Source organism: Phymastichus coffea, unplaced genomic scaffold, assembly GCF_024137745.1.
Source record: "Phymastichus coffea isolate CEN01 unplaced genomic scaffold, Cenicafe_Pcof_1.1 PCOF00001, whole genome shotgun sequence".
Classification (NCBI taxonomy): domain Eukaryota; kingdom Metazoa; phylum Arthropoda; class Insecta; order Hymenoptera; family Eulophidae; genus Phymastichus; species Phymastichus coffea.
The window spans coordinates 3,079,078-3,094,648 of NW_026706812.1; the positions used below are offsets into that span (position 1 = coordinate 3,079,078).

Sequence of the window (15,571 nt, forward strand, 5' to 3'; positions counted from 1 at the left end):
CGATTTGTGTTTTGCACTTTGATTCGCAAAAATAATTTGTTTTCCGAACAAATACGTGCGTGGGTGCAACAGTAATATTGCAGCAGCAAGCAGCGGTGCAGAAGCAGCAGATTTGCAGCATATAAAGGCGAATTGAGGGAGTGCAGCTGATTAAGCGAGGTGCAGCGGAAGTTGATAATTTTGCAACAAAAATTACGGCTGATCACCGTAATTGCACCGCATGGTAGGTGCACCTTCCGTGATATTAAACGAAACAAAATACATTCGGTATTTTGTCTATCCGTGATAGCGTTATATTTCTTGTATTCGCGTCGTGCGTTAGTTCGCGGTAGAATTCAAATCTACTCTCTCTCTCTCTCTTTCTCACCAAACATAATTAAATTGTAAAATCCTATTTTCGTGCGTCAGTCTTTCGGCCCAACAAAGACTGTAGTGATTTTTTATTAAATAAAGTCTGTTAAATTTATTCGCCGTTTTCGTCGTTTGATTTTCCTGGTAGCTTAAGTATTTGAAACAGGCTTAGGTTTTAATCCAATTACATCTAGGGGATTAAGAAGATTAAGAGTAACACACTTAAAACTCATCAAGTGTAACAAAACACGTGACTTAAGGTGAGTTCAACTCCGATCGATAGAAGACAACTAGGATAAATCGTCTGACGTTAAGGCGAATACTCGTATTATCATACGTGTTTAACGGAGTGGCGGTTTGCTCTGCATCGTGGGAGTTTGTTCTTAAATAAATTTCCCATTTTCAGATTTATCTCCCCCGTTACACTTTTTAAAAAAAATAACAGACTAAAAGTGATGTAGTATAACCAAATGCACCCAGTCCTTTCCATGTATTTGTTCTGATAACAGTACTTTTAAATTGTTTTTACTGAAGAGCTTGCGAAGATTATTAACAAAATTGGACATCAAAAGTTATAGACCACTGGACACAACACCCTATAGATAACTGCACATGATGGGCGGTGAAAAAAAAACCATAAAGGTTAATTTCTACTATGTACCTACAATTACTCATCTGCTAAGGCTAGGTCATTAACTATCCATTAAGAAAAAAGATAAAGACGCCTTATTAGTATATTTATTTTGTTTCTGTGAAAATATAAAAAAGACAGTACGGAAAATTTTTTTCTACAATAACTGAAATATCTACTATAAATGATATGTCTGCTACGATTTTCTATTAACTCATACATACCTTCGAACTTGACTTTGAACTTTTTTAAATTTTTCTAGTTGTTTGGATGTATCTGGATCTAATTGTCGTGATACATTTTTCATCCAAGACAATGCTGCTCTATACTCCGTTCTAGCTTTCTCCATTGCTAAAACATTTTTTAAAGTATCTCCAATAGCTCGTTGACGAAAGGTTTCAAGTTCTTTATGGAATCTTGTTAAAGGCTCATGCAGAGCCAACTGCTCTTGTGCGCAAAATATAAGATTTTTGCCAATGGATAGCATGACATTTGCTACCCGAGTTTTATCTTCATTACTGTTTTCTTTGAGGAATCTACCCATGGAATTGATTTCCTGGGACAAATCTAGAAATATAAAAATTTATTAGATATTTTAAACATACTTTTGTAAATAAATTGAATTAAAGATTGTGATGTAGGAATTCTAATGAAGTAATCTATCCGATACTGATAAATTACTCGCGGCCGTCCGCACAAATTGTTTTAAAAGGCAATTCGGGAGGTACGAACGCTCCTGCAATTGAATAGCGAGCCGGATGTACTAATCCAGTAGAATTAACATCGAAGATCGATTAAAGAGCATGAACCTATTTTATTTCTGAAATGGACCACAAAATTGATACATACTAAAACCTCACATTAACTAGTTTTTATTTCTATTCTTTAGGGTGATTCGATAAGTACTTAGCGTACAAAAGAAAAACGAAAATTTTGGAAAAGTGGCGTTTTATTTTTCAACATAGTCTCCTTTTAGTTCTATACACTTGGCCCAGCGATGCTCCAACTTCTTTAATTCATCTGAAAAAAACGTTTCCTCGAGGTCTGAAACGTAGGCTTCCGTAGCAGCAATTACCTCCTCATTCGACTCAACTTTCTGCCCGGCGAGTGACTTTTTCAAGTTTGGAATCAAAAAGAAGTCGCACTGTTTCGACTGTTCCTTGGTCTCTGATGTATACCAGTGGATCCATGTTTCGTCGACTGTCACGAAACGACGCAGAAAATCCTTCGGATTGCGTTTAAACAGCATTAGACATTGCTCTGAAGTTGTCTTACGGTTGCGCTTGTTGTCCGGAGTGAGCAAACGCGGCACTCATCGCGCCGACAGCTTTCTCATGCCCAAAATTTCATGCAGGACATGACCCACGCGGTCTTTGGAGATGCCTATGACCTTAGCTATCTCGCTCACCTTCAATCGTCAATCTGCCAATACGAGATCGTGAATTTTTGTCACGTTATCCTCCGTGGTAGCCGTTTTTGGAGCACTTGAACGTGGCTCTTCAAAAATCGACGTGCGACCACGTTGAAACTCGTTAAACCAATTTTTGACGGCCGCGATCGAAGGAGAAGAGTCACCGTACACGGCATCCAAGCGCTTTTTGATTTCGCTGCGGGATTTCCCTTCCAAAAACAAGAATCGAATCACCGACCGATACTGCTCTTTTTCCATTTTTCAAAAATCAACGGACACACTTGCTTTCACACGCTCTCAAAAATAAACTACAACTCCGATCCGGCTGAAATCTTGACAGTAACCATGGAGAAGGTTGTACTACGTGATAATATTTCCTTTGCGAGAGTGGCGCCATCGGGCGGTGAGGCTAAGTACTTATCGGACCACCCTCGTATGTGCGTTTTCAAAATAAATCTTTTAAGCAAAAAAAAAGTCAAAAACGGCCTCTTTTCTCGTTTACACTCGATTTATTCGAAAACTATTACAGATATGACGGAGAAAACAGTTTAATAACGATTTCCCTGTTATTCCTGGCCACTCGCTGTCTGTGCACTATTGTTAAGCCGAGGATCAATGTAATTGCGTTAGCATATTACTAATGCTTGATTTATATTATTCGAGGTGCGGATCAGCGGCTGAGGAAGCTGAGGACGAATAAGCTGCGTGACAAAGGGCAAGGAGGTGTGCGGAGAGGGGTGAGGAAAGGCAGCGTGAGAAGAGGAAATGGAGTAGATTTTGCATAGTTTTTGATCAGTTTTGATGCAGAAATTCGGACTGGTAGATCAGCGGTAATAGCAGCACTAGTGAGATTGCTGGATTCTGATCGGAGAGACGTCGTAGGTACGACGAAGACGACGAATTCTCAGCACCGCGGATCACTGCAGAACTCTGCGTTTGATTTGATCGGAAAGTCGGGTCATCCACAGCTACTGCAGCAGATACATCGGCGTTTGCTCCATCACCACCGACGTCCGAGCTCACGAAAAGAGTAGGCGTGGGTGTTTGAGTCCATCAACCTATGGTGAGCTTTCTCTCTCTCTCTCTCTCTCTCTCTCTCTGTCTCCTTTCTCTTTCTCCCTGTTTTTTCGCTCATTGCCGGTGTGCGCATGATAACCACGGTGTCGCGGACTTCGGATGACTTGGTGCTCCGCGGTGAGCAGTATGCAACTGCCGAGCGACGTATGATTGTCTGAGACTACTAGAGAAATTCACCACTGCATGCCGTGCAGCAATGCCGATGTGCAGTGGTTGAACACCGTTTCGTCCTAAGTATTTGTCCGGACGAGATGTACCACCGAAAGATTGTTTTGTTACTATTTTTCTTCGTTTGTTTTCTTTTTATGTAAGTTTGTAATTTCTTTGTTTGGAATTAAATAAATTGTTAGTTCGGGGATTGTCATTTATAATATTGAGTTTGATTTAATTCTTCTTCTCATTCCAGGCTTTCTCGCACACGAACGTCGCAACCAGCATGCCCAGCAGGTTGCTCAGTAGCGGAAGCATTTTGCCTTCCAAATTCGCGCGTAAATGATTAAGTAAATAGAGCGGTGAGCAAAAATTTATTGTAAAATCGAACTCTCCCTTTACATGGCATGCCGTGTAGGGTTTCCTACGCGTCTCGTTGTTGAGAGAGCTGAGAAGGACCAGGTTCAGTTGTTGTTAGGGTTGTAGTGAGTGAATGTGTGAGTAAGTGAGCGCTTATCATTGTGTGCTCGTGCACCGGCATTGGGTAGTTTAGCGCATCGATTCCTCACCGCAGTTTTTTTCGTGACAGTGTGTTGGTATGCGTACGAACGTTTGGACACAAGAGCTCATCGCTGACGAGTGTTTATTCACAGCAAGTAGGAGCTCTACTTTGGAGAAATTCGTAAACAGTTACGGACCGCTTTAGAAGCGATTGAACATCTATCTGCATACGCGTGTGAGGTGTTACCGAATACACCGATGAACACCGTGAGAAAGACGTATTTGTAAAAAAGCGTGACCGTTGGATTAAAAGACATTGTTGGTCAGGCTAACGGTTAAAAATTGTTGATCTCACGATATAAGGGAATTAGTTGTATGCGTTTAGCGGTTTAGTAGAGTACGTCTAACCTCGGTCTAATGGCAGGAAAGACCTGCAAAAATGACTTCCTGTTACGACGGTTGGGCCAGCAACCGGACATCCGGAGCGCGAATAGTGGCCACAAGGGCCGATGACTTCCACACGTACATGAGGACACAAGGTTTAAACACCGAGGGTGACTTGGGGTGCTTCGGAATCGCATTTTAGGTAAATACCTTTCGCGTTAGTGACTCGATAGCAATTTCCCCGTGTACCAATCCGATTATGCGAGTGAATAGCGTCCGATTCGACCCAGGCGCGTTTATGACACATTTACCGCAAACGACAGCTTACACTCACAATTAAACAGAGTTTGATGTAGGGTCTTTGGAAAGAGCAGCCAGAGTCGATGAGTCCTACAGTGGGACCAACGACTGAAAGGCGGGCTATAAAGCTATCTCCTATAACTGTAAACAAGGAAATAGAAAATCCTATTGCCCAAAGGATTCGTGAGCAGTTGGATGCAACCGAGATATTTATCGTGATGCGGGACTAAGACTCGGGATGAGGTGGCGCAACGGTGGGCGTAGGTACGGATCCTGCAGAGTAAACATCAAGCCTTGTCCCGTGATGCGATTATCAATTACCTTATACCGCAATGGAATTGACGCACTGTAGTCTCACGATTACCATAACTGGCGGGTTTGTGGATGGAAGCATGAGTTTACAGACATGTAATGGGACGCAGGAGTGGACCCAATTCCCGAATCAAGAAATGTTACATCAAGGGCCACGGAGGCTATTCTGAGAACTAGGGCAAGAACGCCGCGCGCGAGATGAAGAGCTGCAGATTCTCCTGAAAGAGAATGATGCTGGCAAGCGGGAGAGTCAGATATTGGTTTCTTGGACTCAGACGCTTTCGAGCTAGATTACCGGCCAAGGCGGACTAAGGAACGCATAGTCAAAGGTAGTTAGAACCCACGCGATGGCTTATGGAGCAGCTACCGACACCGGCTGAATGGCAGACCAGCGCACCCGGTGATGGCGTTTCGGGCTTAGGGCTTGAAATTTTCGAGAACATTGGGGTTCGTGGTCGAGTGATTTTTGGAAAAGTTGCGCAAGTGCGTAAAGTTTTGACTTTTGCTATGAAGAGGTTTTTACGGCGCTGGAAGCGGTGTTCACCAAACGAGCCGGGGTATGGTTCGGCAATAACGACGGTGAATGGAAGGACTTCGCGGAGTTTGCAGAAGACTTCTGGCAGCAATGCTGACGCCGCTTAGACCGAGAGGACCTATTTGACGAGTTACGCAGATGTACCCAGGCTGAGAACGAGTCGATCGCCGATTATATCACTACATTCCAGTATTTCGTTCACCAGATGCGTTCAAAACCTTCAACAACAAAACAACATAAGTTGCTGATGTTAAGCCTGCATCTTACATACCGGAACTGTCTGGAAGATATAGGACCTGTGTGACCTGTAATATTACGGCAACAAATTCAAGTGTCGCCGTGATTGCGACCGCAAGTGGCATCCACCGCTATCCAAGGAGAACATGTTAGTCTAGGACGCCGTGTACCAAGGTAACACGTTAAGCAAGACGAAAATCCCGGTCACATGTATATCAATAGCCTGGAAGGAAGAGACATTAACGTGGCGCAGAAAAAAGGAGAGCGAAGAAGAAGCGGAAACCGACCAAATATACCGATGGGCAGAACTCATCGTGATCCGAAAAGGGTCTGGTTACGTGTGCGATGAACATTTTGATGCCGTCGACAAACGCGCCGGTATCCCAGTAGAGGTGAGCTGCAGAAAATGCGTATGTTACGTCTATAACTTCGTTTGCTCCGTCTCTACAAGCACCTGCAACCAATGCCCAAGGGCAGCGCGTAAACAGCAGCGCGCTATCAGTCGACAATCAGAGGGGCGGAGAGTCGTGGCGAAGATGTGACTAATATGGTGGTATTGGGCACTGAAAAGTCGAATGCCCTAGCCACCTGCAGGCCATAAAGAACGTCAGTGCATGCTTCCAATGTCAATAGCTGGGGCATTACGCGAACAATTGTCCATAATTCAGTGAGAATATTCGGCGCCAGAACTGTGATGCGTTGAACTGCACATTTCGTACGTGTTTGAACTATAAGTCGATTCGCAATGAAGGCGGAAAACAGTTCAGGGGGGCCAATCATCTGATAATCTCCACGTAAAGCCGGTAAGAGCAAGCGCCGCGGCAGAAAGAATTCAATATATGACAAGGTAATTATATCGTCACCACCAAAGAAAAAGGGCGACGATTAGGGGTGGTACGATCTGCAGATCAGATTTGCAATACTGGGAACGAAGGACGAAGGGCTGGATCTGGGTGAGACCCAAGGAAGGGAACTTGAAGTACAAAATTTGCACCGCTGTAATAAATGTATAGAGTTGAAAGAGGACGATATTGAAAAATAAATTGAAATCATTTAAATAAATAGTGTTTTTTTATTTAAAGTCGCAGACTTGTTGAACAACCTCGTATATATTTACAAAATTGCACAAATCTTTTTTGAATTTAAAGAAACAGTTTGTAAGTTGAATAACAAAATATCAGTTATGAATAACATTACTTCTACTTTGTTGACATATAAAAAATACGGAGTGTGTTCAAAAAGAAAGGTGAATTTTTATTTTTATGAAAAAATATTTATTTATTCATCAATATTTATGTTATCCCTTTCAAAGTACCCTCAGATACAATACACTTGTGCCAACATTTTTTCTAGTCCTCGAAGCACTTCTGGTAAGCACTTTCTGATATAGCCTTGAGTTCTTCCAGCGATTTTTTCTTGATCTCCTCAATCGTTCCAAACTTTCGTACTTTCATTGATTTCTTGAGTTTTGGGAACAGGAAAAAGTCACAGGGGACCATATCCGGTGAACATGGTTCCTGAGACATGATTGTGGTTTTGTTTTTGGTCAAAAAGTTCGACACAAGCAACGATAAATGAGCAGGTGCATTATCATGATGCAAAATCCATGAATTGTTTTCCCACAATTCCGGATTTTTTTTTCCTATTGCTCCTCGCAAACGACGCATAACTTCAAGATAATACTCTTTATTGACCATTCAACTGTTGTGATAAGAACTCGTGATGTACTACGCCACGATAATGAAAGAAAACAGTGAGCAAAAACCTTTACATTTGATCGAACTTGACGTGCTTTTTTCGGTCTTAGCTATTCTGGAGTCTATCATTGGGACGACTGAGCTTTAGCTTCGACGTCATAACCATAAACTCATGATTCGTCACCAGTTATGGCTCTTTTAAGCATGTGAGAATCATCATTGACGTCCTTCAACAGCTCTTGAGCGATGCTCCTTCGACGGTCCTTTTATTCAAAATTAAGCAGTTTCGGAACAAATTTTGCTGCTTCATGCCCAAAACTTCGAATAAAATTGCATGGCAGGAGCCAACAGATATGTCGATGTCTTCAGCCACTTCTCTAATAGTGATTCGACGATTTTTTAACACCATTTGTTTCACTTCTTCAACACTTTCATCAGTCATTGAAGTACTGGGGTGTCCAGAGCGAGGTTCATCATCGGTGTCTTCTCGGTCATCTAGAAAGAGCTTATACTACTTGTAAACATTTTTTTGACTAAAAGTAAACTCACCGTATCCCACTGCCAACATTTCAAACATTTCAACATTAAGGCCCATGCCAAAACAGCATGAGAGAGCCAGCGCTAAACTAACTATACCATAATAGCATAAGTAGAAAAAAATGTACGCGGGTTTTTTCTTTTACCATTTGCAATTGTTTATAAAAAATTATTTAAACAAATTACCAAAAAAGTTAATATTTTTAAAAACTGATTACGGCAATCGATTCTACGGGAAAAAATAAGACAGAAACGTATATAACGTTTTCTGGTCAGACTTAAATTTGACGCTAGGAAATGACTAAAGTCTATCCATCCATGGATTTTGCTTGGCATTTGGCGTATATAGGTGAGCCTGTCCGGCCTGTAATTGTTTATTGCAGTTTTACAATTTGAGGTTTGACAAGAAAACGTTATATACGTTTTTGTCATATTTTTTCCCGTAGAATCGATTACCGCAATCAGTTTTTAAAAATATTTACTTTTTTGGTAATTTGTTTAAATAATTTTTTATAAACAATTACAAATGGCGAAAGAAAAAACAGGGGTACTTTATATTCACTTATGCTATGAATGGCATAGTTAGTTTAGCGCTGTCTCATGCTGTTTTGGCATGGGCCTTAATGGGTTAATTATATTTTTTACACAAAAATTTTATGCAAAGTCTTTGATCCATTGTTTTAGACAGCAGAAAATCACCGAGCACCAAAAACACGTCTAGAGTTTCTGTCTCGCAAAAAAAAAGTAAACATATAAACTGGCTGGAATTGTGAGCATATGTGAGAGACATCTATACCAAAATAATAACAAAATATTGATGACCGAACCTATGTAGCCCGACCAATTTAAAAAATCACCTTACTTTTTGAACACACCTCATATACAACATTGAAAAAATACGATTTTCATATAGCAGTAATAAGAAGTCAAACTACCGTCAATTACATTTATTATAGAACTTTGAGATATTTCATTCATGTTCAGTGGTGAAAATGAATTGTAATATTTTGATTTATCAGTTTTACCAAAACTGCCATCATCAAAATTAATAACAGGAAAAGGCACTAGCTCTTACTGAAAATAACTTTGAAAGCCGGTTTTATTTTCCATGCCAATAATAATGCGTTGAAATTGTAATAGCGTCGGCGGTCCTTGACCGTCAATCCTTTCCTGCTATCACCTAATTATTTAAGGAGGAGGTAAGAGAGGCGGTATATCGCTCCCAGCAAGGCAGAAGAGGAAAGGTGGTCGCAATAAATAATCTCACCTTTTACCAATGAAGTATATTAATTATAAAATCGCTACCTTGTACGATGACGAACGGAACAATCTATCAAACCTTAACCTAATACACAATAAATTCTTATCAATTAAATGAGATGACCGGCCCGTAAGCACCTTGTCATCTCATTACCGACTCGATACACAATAAATAAAACTTAACCACTAGTTCAGCCGTGCCGGCCCGCGAGATCCTGGAACAGCGCACAAATCGCGAATAGCCAAAAAGGGTTGTACCGATTAAGAAAGAGAAACGAGAGGAGAGTGTATGACCTGTGTAATTGGCGAAGTTCGCTGGGCTGGTACATTGATCTTCTTTGCTGCCGGCTGGTAACTTCCTGAGATATGGCGTGACTGGTGGACAAAGGCCGCTCTCGAACATACTATCGGTGCGTCAAGCTGGTATGCTCTCGCTCGCGGGGTCACTTTCTTAGTGCTCGCGAGAAACGACGCAATAGTGCGCGAGAGACGGCTTCTCACCCCCTCCTCACTCACTTGCCTAATCAGCGGTACGCGTCACCGCCAAACATGGCCAGTGTCGCGCGCTAAGCCGCACTCTCTCTCTCTCTCTCGCTCACCTTCGGTGACTGACGAGAGCGCATGTTGTTGCGCGCTCCTGCCTACTAATACTGCTACTGCTCTCTCTTTCTTTCTCGTGGAAGAAAAAAACCGATGCTGAAATAAAAGGCTGATATCAGGCACGAAAACATACGTGCGTCAGACGCCTGCCATGAGGCCTTGCCTATGTCGGAGAGAGAGAAGGGACGCATAGTGTAGGCCATGACCAGCCTACACCGTTACAGCCCCGTCGAAAGCCGAAGTTCTCCCGAGGACAACAAGGCCTAACTCCAACCTTAAGTCTCTCTCACCCTTTCGGCATCGACTCACGACTTGACCTGACGCAACAATAAATAACTTATTCAATAACATAATAAGCTTATGAATAACTTAATTCTAAGTTAGTATAAAAACGAAACTGAAGTTTTAGCTTAATAGCGACGACTAAATTTTATAACGGTTAATTACAAGAGCAAACGAGTGGTCCATGCACCGAAAAAGGAAATAAACTCAACCATCGGGTCGACGACGCGTCAAGACGCTCTGCACGCGTATTCACCCTTAAAGTCAGATAGGTTACTAATGAGTATACTATACCTTAAGGCTCGACGACTAACGGTTACCCTCCAGGTACTTGTCCCTGAGGGCCCCAAGCTTTTCAGCTACCGGTGTAAGGGCGCCAGCACCATTAAACCGATAACCACCCGCAGCAGTTACTAACGCCGCGGGCGCCTCCGACGTATCCATCGGGGCAACCCCGTCAAGAGCGAACTGCATTCGTCTCGCGACCGCGACTCCGCGCCGTTCGTCTGCTAACGAGCGCTTTTACGTGCCAGCCTCTTTCGATAAGCTTTACCCGATCGATGGCGCGGTATTCGGTGACCAGAGGAACCCTCTGTCCCGTTGTCATAGGTCCTTGACATTAAGGAGCCTGCTGTGGCGCCGGTCTGTCTTGTAGGACAGGCGGCATGCTGGGCAGCGGCTCACTTAAGACCGAAGCTGGGGCATCTCGGCTAAAACTAACCCTCGCTTATTTCAGCGAGTACGCCAGGCGACACCGCGGGCAATCGTTGACGGTTGTATCCAGTCGTCCGCAATTGCGGCAGTAGTCGTGTCGGCGTAAGTGGCGGCTCCGTGAAGTCGGCCCTACGATGGGAGCCCGTCAGGCAATTGAAGTACTTGAACGATAGGAGGTCTGGCTGATCATCCCACGGTAAAGACGCCAATTCCCAGAGAAAAGCCCCCCTCACGAGCCCGAATCCTGCACTAGAGGCGCCAGCTCTAACTGGTACACTCACCAGGGCAGACCCAACTGGCGGCTGTTTCCCGCGCCTTACAAACCGGGTTACCTCAGACGATGTCGAGGCATGCCCAGTTGTCGGCACGGGGAGAACGGACAACGAGGCCAGAGGAGACGACGAACGTAGCAACGGCTCCTCCATCTCCATAGGTCCGTCGATGCGCTCACGGGATCCAGGACTTCGAATCAATGATTGACTCGCCGCTTGACCCGTAGTGGCCACGGGACACTGGTCGGTTTCCACCGATGCAGCGTCCGCAGTGAGTGTTTGCGTTCTTCACACTTTTCCGTTTTTGAGGGTGGCATATTGTAGTCATACATTACCACCCCTCTCTCTGGGCGCCAATAGGTTGGCATAGCCCACTGTCTTTCACCCCTTCGCTTTCAAATACTTTGGTGATCCGGAAGTCAAGTTTGCTACGACATCCCTGACGCACACAGTGAGTTGGAGCCTTTTTAATATAAGACGGCGACCTTCTCGAGAAGAGTACCGATCTTTTCAAAGTTCGACGCTCAGGGAGAGCGGAACTAAAGGCTTGACCCTCGGTTTGGGCGCGACGGGACTCTAGTTGCCCCAACGTCTGCTACGTCGGAAGCGCGCAGCATACAAATCTTACGAGATTTGCTTGACCTGGTACCACTACCCCGGAGAGGCCAACCCAACTTGGGATGTCAGAAGAGAGACTCAGCCAGGACAGCCAGAGGAAATTCCTAAGACGATCAACCAACTAAGCCTCCCTTCCTGGGCTCGCGTTCAAAGAACATCCTACCCTACGTACCTGTATTAAGGGATTTCTCCCACGACTCACAGGTCCATCGCTTCGACGTGCCGGGGCAAGTCTTCCCATTGCGTTTCGGTCATCCCCGCTCACGCTGGTGGGTATCCATCATTCGAAAGGTTGTTTCCCAGTTTTTGCTCTAACTTCGGGCCTCGCTTTCTGAGGAGTGGTTTTTATGACTGGCTGGTACTGATGTTTGCTCTTTCAATTTTTGTTTTGACTTTTAAATCAGGGCGGGATCTCGTCTAGCCGACAAGGCAATTCCCCAGGCAGTTCACAGTATTCGTGCCGGTCATGCCACGCATTCAAATCAGCTCCGATGGTTAGGCTAAATCGGGTAATATAGTTCGCTTTCAAGTTATCCAACTTCAGGGTTCGATTCTGAAGCTCGATGTTCAAAAATTATCATTCGAATTTCAAGCTTAATAAGCTTGTTCAAGTTCAAAAATTATTCAAAAATTTCAGATTATTGTGCGAGTTTTTGTCCTTTGGTTAGGGACCTCGTAAGAGGCGGCGTCTTTCACCGTAGTTTATAACTACGTTTCTCCGCTTTCTCTTTGTTATGGGTGCTCCTTCCCTGGGCTCTATGACTTTTCTAACAAAGTCTCCAAAGGCTTTGTAGATTTTCCTGCTGGATACTAGGGCTGTTTCCGGGCAGGGCCATATGTGGCCTTCTTCTTCAACAGCCTCTATTAATGGCTTTCTTAGTTCCCTTAATTCTTCGTAGTTAAAGAGAATATGACTTTCGCTTTCTATTTCTCCACAGCTACACAGTTGGACTTCGCATAATCCTCTTTTGTGGAGATATGAGTTAAAAGCACCATGTTCAGTCATAAACTGTACTGTGTAGTGATTGGGGTTTAGCCACCTCTTCTTTAATCTGTCCTTGATTACTGGGAAATAGCAGTACGTTCTCCTGCCATTTGTGGCTGACTGCCATCTCTCCTGCCATACCCTTTCGATTTCATCGTTGATGAGTTGTATGGCTTTCGAGATTTTTAGTCTGCCCGATCGAAGTTCCTCCGATTTAATTCGGATGCTGTGCATTTTAATCGATTTCCCTTTCCTGACGCAGTACTTTGCAACTCTCGCGTCAAGCTCTAGAGCTATCGGTCGGGAGGCTGCAAGCACGTGCGCCGCTTCATGAGAGATCGATCTGTAGGCTTTGAGTGTTTTGCAAAGTACCGATCGTTGCAATCTTTCTAAAGCAGATTGCTGTTTGATGTTGGTCCTTTGCCACCAGCCCGCAGCAGCATATGTAACTTTCGATAGTAGGAAGCCATTATATATCTCTTTCATAGAATTGAATTTTAGGCCCCAGTTTACTTTTGCTATTTTACTTAGCTCGAAATAGGTGCTATTGCAGTCTTGAATCACGTTTCGAATATGTTCTTCCAATCGGAAGCCTTTCGAGATTGTGATTCCTAGGTACTTGACTGTTTTGTGCGTTCTAATGTTGTCATTCCCAATTTTGACTGTAGGGTTCCTATTCTCGCTTAGTTGGCATTTTAGCCATATTAGTGTTGACTTTTGTACTGCCGAATTCATTTTGTCAGACTTGCACCAGTCCGTCATTATATTAATGATTTCTTGGGCTTGTCTTTCAAAATCAATGCGTGTTTTTGCCTTAATGATAGGAACCACATCGTCTGCGTAGGCTACTACTTAGTTAGTATTAGCCTACTAACATATGCCCACTTCTCGATCACTGAAGTAACTCTGGAGGAGCTTATAGATGTTCCTCGGGTAGTTTCTTTCTTTCAATTGGGAGAGCAGGCTTGGCCACCATAAGGCATCGAATGCTCCTGAGACGTCCAGTGGAATAGCGGCTACGTACTTGGTCGACGGATCAGATTCTGCCTCTTCTACTATTTCATATAGTCTTCTGATGGCATCCTCTGTGGATCTATTTGCCTTAAAGCCAAATTGATCCTCCGAAGACCAGTCCGAGCTGTTTAGAATGTTGGATATTCTTTGAATCACAAGCCTCTCGAGTGTCTTCCCGGCTATGGGGAGTAGACATGCGGGTCTATATGATTTAATCTCGTTCTCGGATTTTTCAGCCCCTTCGAGCATTCAACTTTTCTATCTTCTGGGGAACACTCCGCATTCTAGGCAGGCGTTAAAAAGTCGTGTCAGGTCCTGGTGTAATGGTTTTGCATTGACAAGCATTTCTGACTCTATTCTATATTTGCCTGGTGATTTCCCTGCCTTGTTCGCTTTAAGGGCCATTTCAACTTCCCTTGTTAGGAAAGGCGTTGCGTCCCCGGTTACTGGAACCTCCTGCATATATCTGCGAATTTCTGCATGTGCATCGTTTTCGCAGCTAGGGTCGTCATCAGGCATCAATTCTTCTCGTAGAGCCATGCTTGTTTCTTTCCAGTCTTTTGTAACTGGACTATTACGGATAACCGTGCACATCGCTTTTGAGATTCTGACTTTATTGGATGCTCGTTTGTATGGATACGCCCAAGCATTCTTTTCGCTTTCAATAGTGCAGATGTCTCTCCAGCTGTTGCATTTGGCATTTTTAAAAGCCGTTGCATATTCAGATTTCATTTGACTCAATTTTTCAAGTGATCTCTGGAGGGCTTTCCTTTGTTTTCTATTCGATCCTTCCTTGTCTTTCAGAGCGACGATTTTGCGTTGTTTTTGTATCGCTCGCTTCTTACTTCGCAAGTCAGGATTCCACCAGGGTAGAGAGCGCGTTCTTCTCTTTTTTGGTGGAATAGAGTTCTTTGCTGCCCTTACTAAGACCTCTTCAAATTTTGAAACATATGTTTCAATGTCTTCAGAGGTTCTTAAAGGGAGTTTAGCTAGGTTGTCTTTCTCGAATTTACAAAGTTTTCCGAATTTCTCCCAATCAGCTTTTCTCATGTTGAACCTTGGTTCTAATGTTTCTTCGCTTCCCAGCTCATCGTTGGCTACTTGCCTTTTGTTGAGGTTCAATTGTATGACCCTCAGTTTCGGGCCCAGATCAGGGTTTTGTTGTGCGTTCAAGTTAAACCTCTTAACTGGTGGGCAATCGTCTTTGATTTCGTCAAGATTGTTTGGTTGCGAAGGAAACTGAGTTGACGCCGGAGTATTAGAGCGGTGCTCTGGTTTCTCAACGGTCGCCTCCTGCTTACGTTTCCTCGCCTTATTATACCTAGAATGGTTGACCATATCGCTTTCAAGGTACAACGGAATGTCTAGTTATATATTTCCTCCTTTGGGATCGCTGCTGGCGATTCTGGAGGGTGGCTTTCGATTTTAGTTCTGGCGTTAACGTGCGCGTTCAATTAAGCGAGTGGCGTTCGAGTGCGAGCAATGAGTTCTTGGGTGTGTTGACTTGAGCTTCGTTCGTTACCTTGTCGGGTTTCTCCATGGTTTCCCATGGCTCTTTATAATTACAATTCATTGATTAAGCTAGTTATTTTTCTAGCTTTTTAATCTGTTATTAGATTATTTATTTTGATTTTATTTCTTTTGATTTGATTTAATAATTTTAAATATATAGGTTTAAATCTGTAATCTTTAATTCTTTCTTA

The 15,571-nt window shown here is 43.4% G+C and overlaps 1 protein-coding gene across 4 annotated transcripts in view; it reads right to left on the minus strand.

Moving 5' to 3' along the window:
- LOC131673191 (islet cell autoantigen 1) overlaps positions 1-15,571 on the minus strand; it is a 434,595-nt gene that overhangs the window by 313,240 nt on the left and 105,784 nt on the right. For all 4 annotated transcript variants that reach the window (XR_009302690.1, XR_009302693.1, XR_009302694.1 and 1 more), the window contains one exon: positions 1,207-1,549. Coding sequence is in view for 1 of the 4 variants with exons in the window: in XM_058951163.1 (XP_058807146.1) it covers positions 1,207-1,549 (343 nt within the window). In the remaining 3 variants the exon portion in view is untranslated. The remainder of the gene's footprint in view (positions 1-1,206; positions 1,550-15,571) is intronic.